Source organism: Stegostoma tigrinum, chromosome 7 (genome assembly GCF_030684315.1).
Source record: "Stegostoma tigrinum isolate sSteTig4 chromosome 7, sSteTig4.hap1, whole genome shotgun sequence".
NCBI classification, from domain to species: Eukaryota; Metazoa; Chordata; class Chondrichthyes; order Orectolobiformes; family Stegostomatidae; genus Stegostoma; species Stegostoma tigrinum.
The window spans coordinates 64,547,616-64,567,664 of NC_081360.1; the positions used below are offsets into that span (position 1 = coordinate 64,547,616).

At 41.7% G+C, this 20,049-nt stretch overlaps 1 protein-coding gene across 3 annotated transcripts in view; it reads left to right on the forward strand.

Annotated features, from left to right (window-relative positions):
* The window catches only part of cers6 (ceramide synthase 6), a 254,477-nt gene that overhangs the window by 177,448 nt on the left and 56,980 nt on the right, over nt 1-20,049 (forward strand). For 2 of the 3 annotated variants that reach the window (XM_048533679.2, XM_048533681.2), the window contains exon 5: nt 10,286-10,336. The exons of the other annotated variant lie outside the window; for it this stretch is intronic. In XM_048533679.2, the coding sequence (XP_048389636.1) occupies nt 10,286-10,336 (51 nt within the window). The remainder of the gene's footprint in view (nt 1-10,285; nt 10,337-20,049) is intronic. 3 annotated transcript variants of the gene reach the window in all.

Below are 20,049 nucleotides of genomic sequence, written 5' to 3' on the forward strand. Positions count from 1 at the left end.
TGGTGCAGTGATAATTTCTCTACCTCTGGACCAGAAGCACTGGCTTTAGGATTTGATGGTTGCATTTGTAAATCCAGTATGCCTGGTAATAAGAGCAGAAGACTTTTCTAGTCAGCCATGGTACAAACAAACAGCAATACAGCCCACCACAATAATTTGTTAAACGTGATCTTGATCCAACCAGTGGAAGCCTATGATTGCCAATGCCTTCTCAAATCAGTGCCTAAAGAGTTTGAGCAATTAAATCTGCCTCCACTGCCCTCAGACAGTGCATTGCAGATCCTAATTTTACAAAAAAGATTTTCTTCATGTCACCATTGCTTGTTTTCAATCACAGTAAATCTTTACTCAGGTTTTGACCCATCTGACAGTGGAAAATACCTGTGCATATTTACTCTGCTGAGATCCTTCATGATTTCGAATGGCTCTGCAAACCTCCTCAATCTTCTTTTTAAGCAAGAAGAGCCATAGACTTTCCTATTTATCCATGCCTGGTGTTCCTCAACTGCAGAACCAATATTGGAAATAGCTACTGTAAACTATCTAATCTGCTGCACCTAACAGTATTTGCAGTCACAAATGTTAAGAAACAATGGAACTGGTGAAAAAGGTTGCCAATATTGCTGGTTCATATAAATCATATCGTAAGTGACTTAAAAATAAGGAGGCACTATTTCAGTATGAGGACTGAGGTTAGATTAACTAAGGAAGACAGCAAGATTTTCAAAATTATCAATTTCAAATGAACAGTTTTTGACAGCCAGATGTTTAAAAACAAATCTACTACTTGTGTAAAGACTCAAGTTTTAAAATATATCACTAGAGATTTTAGAAACAGTGCAAATAACAACCAGAGTTCAGTTTCACTTTTGTCAGTGCTGTTTGACTTGGGCTATAGAGTCATTACAGGAACTCCAATTCAATAAAAATTTTGTTCACTATTTTCTTAAAAAATGACAATATTTCTGAGTTGTTTTGTTAAAACTGCTTAACTAGAGATTTTACATTTGATACCTAAGGTACAGTGATTACTTGGAGGGTGATTTTGGGTAAAGAGTGAAAAAAAAAACAATGTGCAAATGGTGCTGAGCAATTTCAACTCAGCTGTTTGAAATTCTGGTTTTAGCTTGCAACTTTGGTGCTAATTGATCATTACCATGAGCAAATGGTACATGGATGTGCTAAAACAGACACCTGCATGTTTAATACTCAAGCTAAAATAATTCAAAGCAATTTTGCATTGTATATGTATCCTTCAAGCACCAATTCCATCAAAGATGTGGAGTGCAATACCTGGTCAAATATTTCAGGAAACCTCAGGGAGAGAGTATACAGGTTAGACACAGCACTTGAGGTCCTGGTGAAGAGAGTCCTAGTGGAAGAGGTCCAGGAAAGAAGACATCCTGTACCTGCAAGGAGTAAGGAGCCAAAAAAAGCAACTAATGGAGCAGATATGGGAGAAAAGATAGCCCCTATGATATGAGGGGCAGATTTCAGCCCCATCTCACAAGTACTCTACTCAAAAACTAGACAACCAGCAGCATCATAAGCTCAACACATTAACCACATTAACATCTACCATCTAACCCCAAACAAATATTCAAAACACTACCACTAACACTCCTTCTACTACCCACCAGCCCTCTAAAAAGAAATTGCACAGGCACTGCTCAGTTGGCAGATGAAATAAATGCACAGAGGCTGATGTCCTACCTCTAAGTCACCCTTTATTAACATGTGCACAGTACACTGGCTGTGGCCAGCCAGCTCAGAGTCAGTCCTTTAAATGAGGAGATTTTGAATCTCCTGTTTATATCTGTCAGCCAGGGCTTCCTGATTGGCCCAGGTTAATAAGCATAATCAAGGAGCTCATAGTCAATAAGATCCACCTGGTTCCAATCACTACAGTAAACCTCAAATGTATTGCAAGTCTGTTTGAGCATGTGAGGCATCACACACAAGCGTATTTTTCGCTACACTGACCAATCACCACCTTTTCACTGAAAGAACAAAATAATAAGGTACCAACAGGATTAGGCTGGTGGTGTAAGCTCCACTGCATTTTCCTCCTGTGGGAGGCTGTGCTCCTGGTAACTGAGATATAATTGGGCCATTGACAGGAGTGACAGTGCAGGGAACAGACCACCTTAAGGCATGTAGGCATTTCAACTTCCTTAAAGATTCACAACTGTTATTGAAACATAATCATGCAAGCTGTCCTCGCTCCCAAAATCCATAGGGTCAACTATTTTCCTTCGGAACTCCTTCCTTTCCCAAAGAAACTGCAAGAAGGGAGAAAAGCACCTCACCTCGCCCAACACCATAAAGGAAGAGGGGTGGGGAGCAAGGGAGAATGCACTAATCAATTGCTACCACTGTCACAGGTATCAGATCAGAGACCAACATCACCTGAAATTTAGGGGATAGTATGAAGAACGATCCTCATAATTGCATGCACTGAGCACAAATGGACAGCAGCCACACAGGCTGGGAGGGGTACCTTTTCCCATTGTCAGACTGCATGATCACAAATCATATCTGCTATGGGGGAGTTAGATGAAGAGCTCACAGGACCAAGCTTCATAAAAAAAACTAAAATAAAACAAAGAATTGTGAATGTTGTAGATGTGAAACAAAAACAGAAATTGCTGGAGAAACTTGTGATACCCAATCTCAAGGTGTCTGTTGAGCTGATGATCTGTAGGCTTTTCCATTGAGGAGCCTAAGCCACTAAAACAGCAGCCTGAGCTGCCATTGCAGCACTTTGCTGTTATTTTAGAAGATGTAATTAGTGTGATGGAAGCTGTTTGGTTTCTGTTACAGCACTTTGTTCCACAAAGCCCTTTAAGCACTGTATGGAAACTGCAATGACTGCTGTGAAATCTGTGATTTCAGTCAAGTGTTGTATGTTATTACACTCGACAGATCGCTGGATCAAATCAACTAGCCTCTCCATGCTGGAGTGAATGGGTTTCAAGTTCTGCATCAAGCTATAGACTAAACTGGCCTTTTCCAAGGCAATATCATTCCCTGTTACAACCAGTCAGCTGTTGAGCACAAAAACAAAGTTTCTGGAAAAGCTCAGCAGGTCTGACAGCATCTGTGAACAAAAAAAAAGTTAATGTTTCGGGTCCGGTGACCTTCCTCAGAGCCCATTGCATCAAACGTTTTGCTTATGAGAACATTAGCCTTTTTCTGTAACAAAGATAGAAATAGGTGGAGAAACTCCATGTCTGCGGAGAGAAAACAGAGTTAACATTTTCAGTCCAGTGACCCTTCTTCAGATTCCGAATCTTGTCAGAAAGCAAGTGACTACAGGGCCCTGTGGTGTTAATGGAATTATGTCTATAAAGTTACATTCACAATCAGAAGAGTAAAAAGTAAGGCCACTCACTTTGTTTTAAATTTAGAAGTATCTAGGTTTGAGCAACTTTTCAATTCAGTTCAGAAGACACTGGTATTGTTCAAAAACAAGCAAAATTTCTCTCCTAGACTGAGGAGGCTTAATAAACTTAGGGTGGTTCGGGGCCAGTTGTGTTAACAGTAAATTTTAGTTTGTACAAATTTCGGAATCAAGAGACTTTGGTTAGAAATCTGAAAGTTATGAGAAGTGAGAAAGTTTCAGCTGTCAGCAATTTGTGAAAAAAGTTTAGGTCAGCAGATTTGGAAAGTACTCATTGAATTGTCTTCATAGATCATGGTAAATAAACTGTGAGGAGTCAGTTAAGTAGATCCCTAAATAGTTGAGATAGGAGTACAATTTCTCTGGACTGAAGTCTGTGTAACAGGTAATGACAGGAAACAGGTTGAAACTTTGCATTGCTTAATGTTTTGTATTCTGCTATCATGAAGATTTAGATAACTTGGTGTTTTCATTTTAATTCCTTTGGTATAATAAACTCTGTTCAATTGTTAAAAGGGATCTGCAGTCTTGTATGGATTAATTTCAGTAATTAACCAGCTCCGAGGAAGGGTCACCTAAAACGTTAACTCTGATTTCTCTCCACAGATGCTGCCAGATCTGCTGATTTTTTCCAGCAATTTCTGTTTTTATTTCTGATTTTACAGCTTCCGCAGTTCTTTAGGTTTTTATATGATCTATCAAGTCAAGTTATTTTATTCTGGGATTTCAGTTGCCCAGCAGTACAATTAACTGGATCACATCATACAATTTAGACTGTTCGTAACATTATAGCATTATTACTTACTTTAAGAGTAATGGTAACAAAGTAAAAGGCCAACTGTTAGCTACTCCAAATTAGACATTTGGCGGAATAAAAATTCTGAAGCTGACAGCTTGCAGTAGCTGCATCATTGTGAAGATGTGCCCGAGACCTCTGGCTCCAATGGTAACAAACTTTGTGGAGCCAAGAAGAAGTTCCTTTTATTTAAATATGTTAGGCAAATATATGCTCCACATTGAGAAAGCCTGAGTCACCTGCCCACTAAAGGAGACCAGATACAGTGGTGAGAATGTATGAGATCCAAAGAGTAATTCATCATCTGCTAGAATGCAAACACCATTGTCTTCTCAGCCTGTTTAAAAGGAGTACATATCCAAAAGCTCAGCCCAACATGCTGCCACAGTCAATGAAGTTATGGTGAAATTTTCACATTTAAAAAATGTGTACAGCCGTGAGTGCACAGCTGTGCATATGCTGTGTGCTTCTGTCTGTGTACAAATTTTGGACCAATCAAGTTGAGAAATCTTAATAGGACTTTTCCTCATGATCAACATCATGCATGCATTAGTGACCTACCTACCGAATCTTAAACATGCAATGCAATCCATATTAGTGAGATGGTTTGTCATTTCCCACTCTAGCCACATTCTGTGGCATCTTTAAAGGAGATTTCTGTGATGTCAAATTAAGAGCAATTTTATAGACTTGAGGATCCAGGATTTGTTTACTTGTCAATCTAATACTGTGAGTAAGCAGCTACCATGGTACACTGGCATGATCTGTAACTCTTGCAATTTTGTGCTGAAACTGAATTTTCTGGCTGTATTTGGCATATCTGCATTGCAGGATAATTGCCAGAAACTGTTTCTGTCCAATTCTTTTCATTAAAACATTTCCCCCGAGTTCAATACCCAGTTGCAGAATGTTCTTATTAACTGCTTACCATGAGCATGGGGGCAAGTGGCACTACTATTGAAGTTTTGCGTTCTACTCACTAATGAATTGTAGTTAGTTGGCTGCATGTTTTAGGCAAAGGAGCTGCCTGATCGGCCAATGTAGTTGGTTGTGAGAGGTTTTGGAACCTTAAGAGTTTGACTGACAATTTCTACAGCTGAGAAATAGTTTATTATCACCATTTGTACCTACAAACACCTTTCTTCAGATGATGACTGCCAAATTCAGGTCAGCAAGGTATTTTTAGCATCGCCCACCTCCTTATTGAAAATTATTAAACAAATGGTTTTCAAAGCGAAGGCTGTGAGGAAAACCTTATAAAGGGCTTAGAGGTGTGCAATTCAAGTGTGTAGTTAGGATTTGTTTTGTCGAGATGAAATGAAATGAGATTTTTAAATCATAGTATTTAATTGCATTGTTCTTGGAACATTGGAAAACAGAACAGAACAGAACTTTGTGATAGGGTGGAAGGCAGAAGAAATTAAATGAGAATAATGCTGCTGGTACAAGACTGAATGGAGTGATAATGGGATAAGTAAATAAACAAAACATGTATCTAGGAGGTGTAAATGGCAGGATCATGAACTTTGTCAAAAAGAGGAAGGACAAAAGAGCATTGGAAAGGAAGCAAAATGAGGGCAGATGTTGAGATCTGAAATGCTTAAAGTCAGTAAATCAAACAGAACTAAACAACTGCAGTTGCTAGAAGTCAGAAGCAAAAATTGGAAATTGCTGTAAGTCTCAGCAAGTCTGACAGCATCTGTGGAAAACAGAAGTAATGTTTTGGGTCGAATGACCCTTCATCAGAACACAGAGCATTAAGAAGAAGGGCCTTCTGCTTTCTTTCCATAGATGCTGCCAGACTTGCTGAGTTTCTCCAGGGATTTCTGTTCTTTTTTGGTTACATTCAGTGTTGCATTTTGAAGGCTGTAAAATGCCTAATTAAAAGATGTGAAGCAATTCCTCGAGCTGACATTGAGCTACGCAAGAACAAAAACAAAGTTGCTGGAAAAGCTCAGCAAGTCTGGCAGCATCTTTAGAGGAGAAAACACAGGTAACGTTTCGGGTCCTGTGACCCTTCCTCAGAACGGATCTTCAGTTCTGACGAAGGATCACCAGACCCGAAATGTTAACTGTATTTTCTCCTCCGCAGATGCTGCCAGACCTGCTGAGCTTTTCCAGCAACTTTGTTTTTATTCCTGATTTACAGCATCCGTAGCTCTTTTGGTTTTCATTGAGCTGCGCAGGAACATTTCAGGAGGCTGTGCATAACGTGGGGTCATAATGGCAACAAGGTGGAGAACAGACAACCAGAAAGTCATGCTTGCAAAACTAACAGAGGTTTACCATAAAGTAGTCACTCAATTTATATTTAATTTCCCCAATGCATAGACTACATTGTGAGTAGCCAATACATTAAACTCAATTATCAACTGCTGCTTGACTGAGTAGCCTAAACAAAAGGCATGTCTTATGGAGAAAGCTTAATGGTTGTGTCCATACACATTGAAGTTCAGAAGAATGAGAGGTGATTTTATTAAAACATTTAAGATTCTGAGGAAACCTGACAGGATATATGCTGGGAGGACTTTTCTTCCAGTGGGGGACTCTAGAACAAAGGGACACAACTTAAAGATAAGATCTCCCCCAATAATGATAGAGGTGAAAAGAGGCATTTCTTCTCTCAGAGGTTCACTAGTGTTTGGAATTTCCAAGGCAGCACAGGATGCTGGGCCATTGATTATATTCAAGGCCAATTTAGACATACTTTTGATTGACAAAGGAGTTGGGGGTTATGGGGGAGCCGGCAAGGAACCAGCATTAATGTCACAATCAGATCAACTTTCACATTTTGAATGGCAGAGCAGCCTCGACAGACATAATGGCCTACTCCTGCTCCTGTTTCATGGGGCCATGTGTATAAGCAAATCACTGATTCCTTTGGAAAGAACATTTGGGCTCCTGGATGGTGAAATAAGAGGTAAAAGGGCAAGTGATATATCTCCAGTGCTTTCACTAAGAGGTGCACCAGGAACAGAACAGGATTTGGGGATGATTGAGGAGTGGAGCAGGGTGCCAGAGAGGCAGTAGTCCCTTTGGAATGCTGAAAGGGGAGGCGAGGGGAAGATGTGGTGGTGGTGACCAGAAGGGGATAGAAATAGCAGGACATTATCTGTTGAATGCGGAAGCTGGTGTGATGGATAGTGAGGTCAAGGGATCATCTATTATCCTTCATGATTAGTCTATAAAAGATGTTTACTTTGTTGTTACCCCCTCCCCTCCCCCTTCACTTGCTTAAAACCTGTGGTGTCTCTAATTGTTTCTAGTTTGATGAAAATCATTGACCTGTAAAGTGAATACTGTTTTTCTTTCTCCAAATACTGAAAGACCAGCTGAGAATTTGCAGCATTTTCTGGTGTTATTTTATTTTTCCAGCATCCAAATCATTTGCTTTTGTGAAAGACCTGAATGTCTGATTCAGCTTACAAGGGAATACTGTTGTTATATTATTGTATAATTAGAAATTTGACAAGTAGGTCATATCCCAAAAGACAAAACTTTATGGATGCGACTGACTGTGCTTCAGGTTTTAAGGCAAAACATCAAACCTGTTTTATACGTCTGTGTCAGGCTGTATGACACTCGTCTTTTTAAAAGAAAGATTTGCATTATATAGAACTGTTTTCATGATTATTAAACATGTAAAGTACTTTATAGGCCCTTTTTAAAAATATAATCACTGCCATAATGTATTTAAGAGTACCTTTTTTGTTGTCAAGTAATATTTTCCATGAATCTGAAAGTGTACAACTGTTGACTCAAACTCATTCCAATCTACAATTTACAATAGTGAGTCCTGGGAGTGTGAAGCCAAGTCTCAACTTGAATTTGAACATCTTACTGCTTTGTGATTGCGACATGCTGGTTCATGGCTGGACCACTAGATGGAAGATGGAAGCATTCCACTTTTCAGGGAGAATGTTTTAAAATATCAGTCTCTCTAATGTAGCTACCACCTGGTGGTAACAGCTACTACCAAATACTGGTGGGACAGCATTTGTAGAAATCATTTCAACTCAGCTGAGCAAAGAAATGTGATGCTATAAAATGGTAATTCTGAGACTAAAACCGATAAATATGGAAGTGGCAGTAGGAGTTTCCTTCTTCTGGTCATGTGCTTTTAATTTTGTGTGGATCAAGAAAATATGGATTCCCTCTCTAATTTCTACTTTCTTTCTCTCATTTCCCACTCCCTCACTGATTTCGACTTTTTTGTCATTCTTCCAGTCACCAGTCAGTACTTTTTATGCGCCTTTGTTCCCATTCCAAGTCCTGAACTTCCTATGGAATCTTCATTTTGAGAGATTAAATTCACACAACTTGAGTGTACATATATTCGGTCATCTGTGAACAAGTGGAAATGCTCAGTGAGTGAAACAGACCGATGTAAATGTTGAAATGCAGTTTCACCACTCTAAGAAGTTTTGGTGCACCTACTCACACGGTAATTGCAGTTGTCTCTGAACTTAATAACTAGCAGGAAACTCTGGGAGGAGCTGTAACAAGGGAATCAAAATAACTTCCCCAAAGAGGAGACAATGGAATCCCACAGCTACCTAGAATACACCTCCTCCCACCCACCCTCCTGCAAAAATTCCATCCCCTCTTCCCAATTCCTCCACCTCCGCCGCATCTGCTCCCACGATGAGGCATTCCACTCCTGCACATCCCAGATGTCCAAGTTCTTCAAGGACCGCAACTTTCCCCCCACAGTGGTCGAGAACGCCCTTGACCGCGTCTCCCGCATTTCCCGCAACCCATCCCTCACACCCCGGCCCCACCACAACCGCCCTAAGAGGATCCCCGTCGTTCTCACACACCACCCCACCAACCTCCGGATACAACGCATCATCCTCCGACACTTCCGCCATCTACAATCCGACCCCACCACCCAAGACATTTTTCCATCCCCACCCTTGTCTGCTTTCCGTAGAGACCACTCTCTCCGTGACTCCCTTGTTTGCTCCACACTGCCCTCCAACCTCACCACACCCAGCACCTTCCCCTGCAACCACAGGAAATGCTACACTTGTCCCCACACCTCCTCCCTCACCCCTATCCCAGGCCCCAAGATGACTTTCCATATTAAGCAGAGGTTCACCTGCACATCTGCCAATGTGGTATACTGCATCCATTGCACCCGGTGTGGCTTCCTCTACATTGGGGAAACCAAGCAGAGGCTTGGGGACCGCTTTGCAGAACACCTCCGCTCGGTTCGCAATAAACAACTGCACCTCCCAGTCGCAAACCATTTCCACTCCCCCTCCCATTCTCTAGATGACATGTCCATCATGGGCCTCCTGCAGTGCCACAATGATGCCACCCGAAGGTTGCAGGAACAGCAACTCATATTCTGCTTTGGAACCCTGCAGCCCAATGGTATCAATGTGGACTTCACCAGCTTCAAAATCTCCCCTTCCCCCACTGCATCCCAAAACCAGCCCAGTTTGCCCCCTCCCCCCACTGCACCACACAACCAGCGCAGCTCTTCCCCCCCACCCACTGCATCCCAAAACCAGTCCAACCTGTCTCTGCCTCCCTAACCTGTTCTTCCTCTCACCCATCCCTTCCTCCCACCCCAAGCCGCACCTCCATCTCCTACCTACTAACCTCATCCCACCTCCTTGACCTGTCCGTCTTCCCTGGACTGACCTATTCCCTCCCTACCTCCCCACCTATACTCTCCTCTCCACCTATCTTCTTTTCTATCCATCTTCGGTCCGCCTCCCCCTCTCTCCCTCTTTATTCCAGAACCCTCACCCCATCCGCCTCTCTGATGAAGGGTCTCGGCCCGAAACGTCAGCTTTTGTGCTCCTGAGATGCTGCTGGGCCTGCTGTGTTCATCCAGCCTCACATTTTATTATCTTGGATTCTCCAGCATCTGCAGTTCCCATTATCACTGAGACAATGGAATGAGAAGTGGAACAAATAGCCAATGAAAAGATAAGAAAATGAAACGAGACATGCATTTACCCTTTCTATACATTTGTGTCCTTTTTTTTAAAGATGGATATTCACCATAAAGTGGGTAAAGATTAATACAGTTTTGATACTGTTTCTTCAGATTTATTCTGTTTCTTCTACAGGCTCCTTGGCTATGGGAAACAAGGCACTGCTGGTACAGTTATCCTTACCAGGTAACACATTAATTGAATACGATATTTATTTCCGTTAGTCATTATTTATATTGGCAATCTCAGATGCTTAGTAATAGGAATAATAATAATTTCCACAGGTTTAAGCATTATGTATGAACAATATAAATTTTATTTAAGAGAACCAATAGATGTTTGACAATCACAAGAGAATCTTGTTATTGCAAAACCTGTTAGTAGGTACAATATTGCTATTGCAACTTGATAGCTCAAGCTCATCTTGTCAATACCAGCAGTTGTGAAGAATCATTTCTCAGAATCATGTTGCAAGCTTGCTCATAAATTACTGTAATCAAGTATTATATGAGAACACAATAGCAATCCGACCTGGGATTTCTGGATGAGCAGTGCCATTGGGTGAGTCGTTCTTTCATTAGTACATGTATAATTAGACATCAAGACAAAAATGGTAAAATTGGGCAGAGTCAACATGGATTTATGAAAGAGAAATCATATTATTGTTGGAGTTCTTTAAGAAAATTATTTGTAGCATTGATAAAGGAGTTGTGATTTGACGTATTAGATTTTCAGAAAGCTTTTGATACGGTCCCTTAGAAGATTAGCCAGTGAAATTAGGATTGGAGGAAATGTACTAGTGTGGATTGAGAATTGATTAAGTCATAAAGCAAAGAGTAGAAATAAATGGATCATTCTCAAGATGGTAGGTTGTTACTACTGGTGTATGGCAAGGAACAGTGAGGTCCACAACTGTTCAAATTCCATAAAAATTATTTGGATATGAGGACCAATTATAATATTTCCAGATTTTCTGTTGACACCATGCTACAACACAAGCTCCTCCATTGGTGAATTTGGTGGTGAATGGGATGTTTCATTTGACAGAATGGTGGGAAGGGACCCTGTCGCTTTCTCATCTCTCCCTTAATTAAGTCTGGGGCAGGAAGGTTCGAGGACAGCCTTCCTCGCTCACTGTCAATTGAGACTCATAAATAAGCAATTAATGTCCAATCAAGTGCCTCAGCCCACCATGCTTGCAACTTATCCAGCAATCTGTGGGAGACCTACCAAGGAGAAAGCCCAAAAAGCCAACCTGATCAGAATTGCTTGCATGATTCTGAGTGTGAGGAGTGGGAGTGTCCATGCTCAGAGACAATGAGCTGGTATTTGGAAGAGGGATGGATTGCTGAGAGGCCATTCAGAGGCTGGTATCCCATCATTGATTGACAGCATCCCTGGGAAGGTGGTGGTTGGTGCTGCAATTGAACCCAGCAGATGCTCAGTCTTGCTTTGGGAATGGATTCCCTCTTTCTGTGAAATGCAGTATGGGAACTGCAAAGGCAAGATGTTGAAGGCCATTGGTGGAATCTTGTAGGGGTCTGAATAGCAAGCACTATGGTGATATTTGTGGCTGACTTGTGCGAGAAGTGCAGTGAGGTCTATCTCAACATTGGGTGCACTTGCTGCAGTTTTTATGCACCTGTCCAGCGATGAACCAAGTTTTTCACTGGATAGCGATGAATTGCCAAATAAAAGGGATTATTGTTTGTTAAATGCCTTATTAATGCAACAACTCGCCTTGTTATGTTTCAATTTCCTATCTGAACACATGGGCTAAACAAGCTCGATGTCAAGTATTGCTGACCTGAAAGTCAAGACAGATAACTGGTAACTTCAGCTCGCCACTTACTCCAAAGGACATCATTCACTGACGTCTCAGACAACGCTCTGAGGCACCAGCCTCATGCACCCGATGCCCACAGACACTGGCATCCAACATGTACTGGCATTTAAGAATGCTCATGTACACCTCAGCACTTCAGTGCTGCATCTCAGGCTGCATCTGTAACTACCATTGTAATGCCGCGGCAAGAACACAGTCCACTTAACCCACCAAGCTCATGGACTGCATCTCTGACTTGTTCACTTGCTGTCATAGCACTCACTCATTTTGAGCCTACTGGGATGCTCATAGAATCCCTGCATTGCATTGTCTTTTTGTGCTTTGCCCCTCGAGCAGTGAAACCAGGTTTACAGTACTGATCTATTGCTGTGCTCTTTAGTGCAGCCACAAAACCAGAAAGCTTGTCATGGCTGAACGCAGTGCTCAGTTAAGTCAAGGAAGATACCTTTCATAAAGAAGTTCCAACAGTCTCTGCTGTCAGTGCAGAAGCTTGGAAATGGCCAGAGTCACGATGCTGTCCACATACAGGGTGAGTATCTAGCTGTCAATCAACCTATCACCCTCTCTGCCCTACTGTGGGCTATTTTTCTCCTGAAATGATACATGGATAGTTATTATGGGAGATAAAAGTAGGTGCCACAGGTGTTACTTTTGGTATGGGTGGGGAGATGTTCCAAGCATGTGAGTAGAGAGCACAGTGGGCATGCAGGGTTAGTGATGTTTGGGGTTGTCATGAATGACAGTAAGTGATGGAAAGTGTTGCATGTGTTACTGAAGGTGGTAGAGCATGACCCCTAGTGTGAGATGGATGGATGAACAGAGATGTAGTGAATGTGATGTACCAGGGAGAAGATGGTGGCACCTGCACTGGCCAAGTTGAGAATGTCATTGACTTTCCTCTGACAAGGTTATGCATTCCTCCCCATGGCTGAGACTGCATTGACCCATACCACGATCTGGTGTCATGGTCTGGTCTTGTGGACCTTGGAGAAGAGGACATTCCACCTGTGCTGCACCATATCCAGTAGGACCTCCAGGTCCATGGACACAAAGAGGTGCGTCAATTTCCCCTTCTTTGCCATATCTAGTCAAATTTCCATAACCTCACAAGATAGCTCCAGACTGATGGTGCTGATCCAAGTCCACAGCTGTTTTTTTTAAATTTGGCACCTGATGTTGACCAATTCTGGAATTTCCCAGCAGTGGCACATTGTTCCAGGAATGGCATGTTGTAAGATCAGACTAGAATTGGACATGAGAGCTGCTATAGGGGTGAAGTAGGTTGGTAATAAGGTAAGTTTAGTGGCCAACTACTGAGGATGATTCAACGAGTCTGCAAAGGGATATAGTCAGGTTGAATGACTGGGAAAAAAATCTTGACCGATGGAATATAATGTTGGAAAATATGAGGTTATGTATTTTGGCAGGAAGAGTAGTGGTGCTGATTGGTATTTAAATGGGGAAAGACTGCAGAAAGCTACATCACAGTGTAATTTGGGAGTACATAAATCACAAAAAGCTAGCATACAAGTTCAGCAGGTAATAGAGAAGACAAATGGATTATTGGCTTTTTTCACAAAGGGAATGGAGTTGTTAAAATATGGAGGTCTTGCTGAAACTATAAGAAGCACTAATCAGACCATGACTGAAATACTGTGAGCAGTCTCAGAGCCCTTATTGAAGGAAAGATAAATTGACATTGGATGCATTTCACTGAAGATTCTCTGGGTTGATTCCAGGTATGGAGGGACTGTCAATTGAGAAGAGTTTGAGTAGGTTGGACCTGATTGATAAATTCAAGATTCTTAGAAAACTTGATTGGGTAGACATGAAAAATTGTTTCTGCTTGTGGGATCGTGCAGGACCAGAGGTCATAATTTCAGAATGAAGGGTCACCTATTTAAAACAGAGTTGAGGAGGAATATCTTCTCTCAGATGATAGTGGTCTACAGAATTCTTTACCACAGAGTGTTGTAGAAGCTGGCTCATTAAGTATATTCAAGGTTGAGATAATAAGATATTTAATCAGTAAGAGAATCAAGGGTTATGGAGAAAAGGCAAGAAGGTGGAGTTGAGGATTATCAGATCAGCCATGTTCATCTCTTGAATGATGGATCAGGTTCAATGGGTTGAATAAAGTGTGGAGCTGGATGAACATAGCAGGCCAAGCAGCATCTCAGGAGCGCAAAAGCTGACATTTTGGGCCTAGACTCTTCATCATTTTCTGATGAAGGGTCTAGGCCCGAAACGTCAGCTTTTGTGCTCCTGAGATGCTGCTTGGCCTGCTGTGTTCATCCAGCCTCACGTTTTATTATCTTGGATTCTCCAGCATCTGCAGTTCCCATTATCTCTCACCCTCGATGGGTTGAATAGCCTATTTCTGCTCCTACTTGTTATTGCCTTATTATAATATGGTGAGAAAATGCACCAGACCTCGTAGTGAAAAAACCCTCCAAAAATCTCGAAAAGACTGACACTCAGCCTAAATAAGTTAAAAATTCAGCCCGTTATAAAATGTTGGCTGTTCCAAATATTAATTTAGAAACATTATGTAATTAATGAAATAACCAGTTTCTGAAATCTACTGACATTCGCTTTTATTTATTTTGCGCCGGCATTATTTCAAAGTTGACACCTTATTCCACTGTGTCATGTTCATTCACACAAGATCAATTTTTGATTTATAACTGTACTGATAAATAATTTCTCATTAGCTATCATAGTATTAAAACTATAGAAAATATATAGTAACTCCAGAGCATTAAAAATATAGATTTCCAGTCCCAGTTTAAAGTTTGTGGCAAAATATAGCATGCCACTGACAAAAGAATCTACAGTGGATCTTTTAAAGGCATCAACAAGAGTGATAATTTATTAATGTTTCACAACCTGATCAAGAGTCTGAGCTTATTTGATTGGTGTTTTCATTTATTGTGCCCAGAAAATATGCTATCTATCGTGATTTGATAAATAATGTTTAACTGCAGATTATTGATTTACGTTAATATTTGGATCAAAGAAAGTTGCAGTGACAAATTCTGGTCTATTTGCTGAACTGTTGTGATTATAACATGCATGGACAATTCGTAATTTTCATTTCACATTGTTGTGACAATATAACAGATTCCCAAAGCTGTTACAATTTGAAGCTGCCAGATTAAAAATAAAACAACTTTTAACAGTCTGAGCAATGAGATATTAACCCAATTATAAAAAGGCCATTAAAGTTTCCAAGACTGTGATTTCTCAACAGTACAGATTTGGAAATTTAGAAGCTAAATATTTTACCAGACGAAAGACAGAACTTTATTTGATTTAACGTATTTAATGCGAACTTGTGGCATAGTGATAATGTCACTGAGCTAGCAATCTAGAGGCCCAGTCTAATGCTATGTGGACTCAGATTCAAATCCCTCCAAGGCAACTAGTGTAATTTACATTCAGTTTATACATATGAAATTGAAAGGTGGCCTTAATAATATTGACCATGAAACCAACAACAATTGCCATAAAAATCCATCTTATTCACAAATGCCCTTCAGGCAACGAAATATGCCATCCTTATCTAATATGGTCTACATATGATGTAGATGGTACAAAGATAAGTGGAGTTGTGGCTTGTGTTGTCAAAGGATACAGTGGGATATAGATCAGCTGCAGATATGGGCGGAGAAATGGTCAATAGAGTTTAATCCAGGTAAGTGTGAGGTGCTGCACTTTGGAAGATGAAATGTTAAGAAAAAGTATACAGTTATTGGCAGGAACAGCATTGATGTGCAGCGGGATCTTGGGGTTCAAATCCTTCGCTCCCTGAAAGTGACCACCCAAGTAGATAGGCTGGTAAAGAAGGCATTTGGCATACTTGTCTTTTTATTGATTGGGTAAGTGTACACAAGAGTCAGGATTAGTGATAATGGGAACTGCAGATGCTGGAGAATCCAAGATAATAAAATGTGAGGCTGGATGAACACAGCAGGCCCAGCAGCATCTCAGGAGCACAAAAGCTGACATTTCGGGCCTAGAACCTTCATCAGAGAGGGGGATGGGGTGAGGGTTCTGGAATAAAGAGGGAGAGAGGGGGAGGTGGACCGAAGATGGAGAGAAAAGAGATAGCTGGAGAGGAGAGTATAGGTGGGGAGGTGGGGAGGGGATAGGTCAGTCCAGGGAAGACGGACAGGTCAAATGGTGGGATGAGGTTAGTAGGTAGGAGATGGAGGTGCGGCTTGGGGTGGGAGGAAGGGATGGGTGAGAGGAAGAACCGGTTAGGGAGGCAGAGACAGGTTGGACTGGCTTTGGGATGCAGTGGGTGGAGAGGAAGAGCTGGGCTGGTTATGTGTGCAGTGGGGGGAGGGGACGAACTGGGCTGGTTTTGGGATGTGGTGGGGGAAGGGGAGATTTTGAAGCTAGTGAAGTCCACATTGATACCATTGGGCTGCAGGGTTCCCAAGCGGAATATGAGTTGCTGTTCCTGCAACCTTCGGGTGGCATCATTGTGGCACTGCAGGAGGCCCTCACACCATCCCCCTCTCTGATGAAGAGTCTAGGCCCGAAACGTCAGCTTTTGTGCTCCTGAGATGCTGCTGGGCCTGCTGTGTTCATCCAGCCTCACATTTTATTAACAAGAGTCAGGATGTCATGTTTCAAGTTTTATAGGGATTCGGTTAGGCCATGCTTAGAGTACTGCATTCAATTCTGACTGCCACATTACAGGAAGAATGTGGAGGTTTGGAAAGGTTGCAGAACACATTTACCAGGATGCTGCCTAGATTAGAGAGTATGTACTATAAGGAAATGCTAAAAAAACTTGGGTTGTTTTCTCTGGAGCAGCGGAGGCTGAGGGGAGACTTGACAGATGTCTATAAAATTATGAGATACATTGATAGGGTTGATGGTCAGAATCATTTTCCTCGAATTGAAATATCTAAAACTAGGGGGCATGCATTTAAGGTGAGAGTGGGAAAGTTCAAAGGCGATATGAGGGGCAAATTTTTTTAAACAGAGAGTGGCAGGAGTGTGGCACACAAATATGATAGGAGGGGTTTAAGGGACTTTTGGATAAGCACATGAATATGCAGGGAATGGAGGCATATGGACAAGGGCAGGCAGAAGTGATTAGTTTCAATTGGCGTCACTTCTGGCACAACTTTGTGAGCCAACGAGCCCATTCCTGTGTTGTACAGTTCTATGTTCCAGGAAACTAGACCCACAGCAATATGGTTGACTCTTAAATGTCTTCTGAAGTCATGAAAATGCCACACGGTTTATCAAACCACTACGGAAAAAACAAAAAGGGAAGGATTTGAATAGCACCCCAACATTGACCTACGCACTGGAAAAAGGATGACACACGCAGCCCAGCTGTGCACTCCCCTCTTCACTAGCACTTAAGGGTTTTGTGCCAAGTCGAGGGAGCTATGCAACAAAGTAATGAAGCAACTACTTTATACAGTCATACTCACTGCATCATACCTGAGCTGTCTACAAAGTGCAATTCAAGAGTGTGATGGAATACCCTCCACTTGCTTACGTGAGTGCGAAGTCACACAATACCAGGTTATAGTCTGACAGGTTTATTTGAAATCACCAGCTTTCAGAGCTAAACACCTTCATTAGGTGAATATGCATGAAGAACAGCGCTCCAAAAGCTTGTGATTTCAAATAAACCTGTTGGACTATGTCCTGGTGTTGTGTGACTTCTGACTTTATCCACCCTGCCCAACACTGGCACCTCTACATTACTGCATGAGTGCAGCTGCAGCAACATTCAAGACGCTTGACACCATAACAAAGCAAGTCTCTTGATTATTCATCTGGATAAGCAGTGTGCACTATTTAATTAGTATACTTAGCTTAATATCTGTTTTATACTATGCAAAATGCTCAAAGTACAAACTATGTTAGGGAAAGATGGTAGTAATGTATAAAAATCAAAAACAATGCACAAAACAAGAACTAATTTCAAAGTATTCTTTTAAGCATGAGTAATAGCCTAATGATGGGAGTTCTGTCACGACATTTGCTGATACAGGTTCATATCAGAGCAACACTACTTCATAAACAAAAGATGTAGATGATGAATCAGCCTCCACGTCCAATTCACTTCACTGGTAATAGCTTAGGTTTGCCTGGAATGTGCCCAACAATAAATAGTTACAACGTCCAAACTGTAAATTATTCTTTTAACAACTATTTAATAAATTGCATAAGATTGCAAGATATTTGTGGATAAAGGCAAATAGTTGAAGGAAGTATGAAAGTTCACTTTAATGACTCACAAAGTGTAATGGAAAGAAGGGCTGCGGGTATACAGAATGCAGGACTGCTTTTCTGCACTTATTATCAATGTAAATAATGTTGCACCTTCTCACAATTTACTCCATCTCCCACCTTGTTGCCCACTGAAATTATGCATCTGTATCTCTCTGTGTTCTCCTCACAGATTACATTTTACCCAACTTTCTACCGTAAACAACCATGGATACTCTGATGCAGAGTTATCTGGACTCGAAATATTAGCTTGCTTTCTCACTATGTATGCTGCCTCTCCCACTGTGAACTCCAACATCATTTGTTTTCAGTTCAGATTCCAGCATCTGCAGTAATTTGCTCCTTTATTGGATACATTTCTCCCAGCCTCTATGTCCATGTCAGTAATAAAGACTGTGAATAGCAGAGATGCGTGTACTGAGTCTTGCAGCACTCCACCAGTCACATCTTGCCAGCTTGAAAGAACCACATGTCCCTACTCTTTCTTTCCCTTCCATTATAAATATTTCATCCATGATAATATCTAACCTCAACTCTATGAGCCTTCATTTTGTGTGTTAACATTCAGTATGCTGTTTTCTTGAGTTCCTTTTGGAAATACAAATATTGTACGTATACTGGCCATGATGATACACGTAGAATGTAGAACATAGAACAGTACAGCACAGAACAGGCCCTTCAGCCCACGATGTTGTGCTGACCATTGATCCTCATGTATGCACCCTCAAATTTCTGTGACCATATGCATGTCCAGCAGTCTCTTAAATGACCCCAATGACCTTGCTTCCACAACTGCTGTTGGCAACACATTCCATGCTCTCACAACTCTCTGTGTAAAGAACCGCCTCTGACATCCCCGCTATACTTTCCTCCAACCAGCTTAAAACTATGACCCCTCGTGTTAGCCATTTCTGCCCTGGGAAATAGTCTCTGGCTATCAACTCTATCTGTGCCTCTCATTATCTTGTATACCCCAATTAGGTCCCCTCTCCTCCTCCTTTTCTCCAATGAAAAAAGTCTGAGCTCAGTCAACCTCTCTTCATAAGATAAGCCCTCCAGTCCAGGCAGCATCCTGGTAAACCTCCTCTGAACCCTCTCCAAAGCATCCACATCTTTCCTATAATAGGGCGACCAGAACTGGACGCAGTATTCCAAGTGCGGTCTAACCAAAGTTTTATAGAGCTGCAACAAGATCTCACGACTCTTAAACTCAATCCCCCTGTTAATGAAAGCCAAAACACCATATGCTTTCTTAACAACCCTGTCCACTTGGGTGGCCATTTTAAGGGATCTATGTATCTGCACACCTCCACACTGCCAAGAATCCTATCTTTAATCCTGTACTCAGCTTTCAAATTCGACCTTCCAAAATGCATCACCTCACATTTATCCAGGTTGAACTCCATCTGCCACCTCTCAGCCCATCTCTGCATCCTGTCAATGTCCCGCTGCAGCCTACAACAGCCCTCTATACTGTCAACGACACCTCCAACCTTTGTGTCGTCTGCAAACTTGCTGACCCATCCTTCAATCCCCTCATCCAAGTCATTAATAAAAATTACAAACAGTAGAGGCCCAAGGACAGAGCCCTGTGGAACACCACTCACCACTGACTTCCAGGCAGAATATTTTCCTTCTACTACCACTCGCTGCCTTCTGTTGGCCAGCCAATTCTGTATCCAGACAGCTAAGTTCCCCTGTATCCCATTCCTCCTGACATTCTGAATGAGCCTACCATGGGGAACCTTATCAAATGCCATGTTGAGGTCCATATACACCACATCCA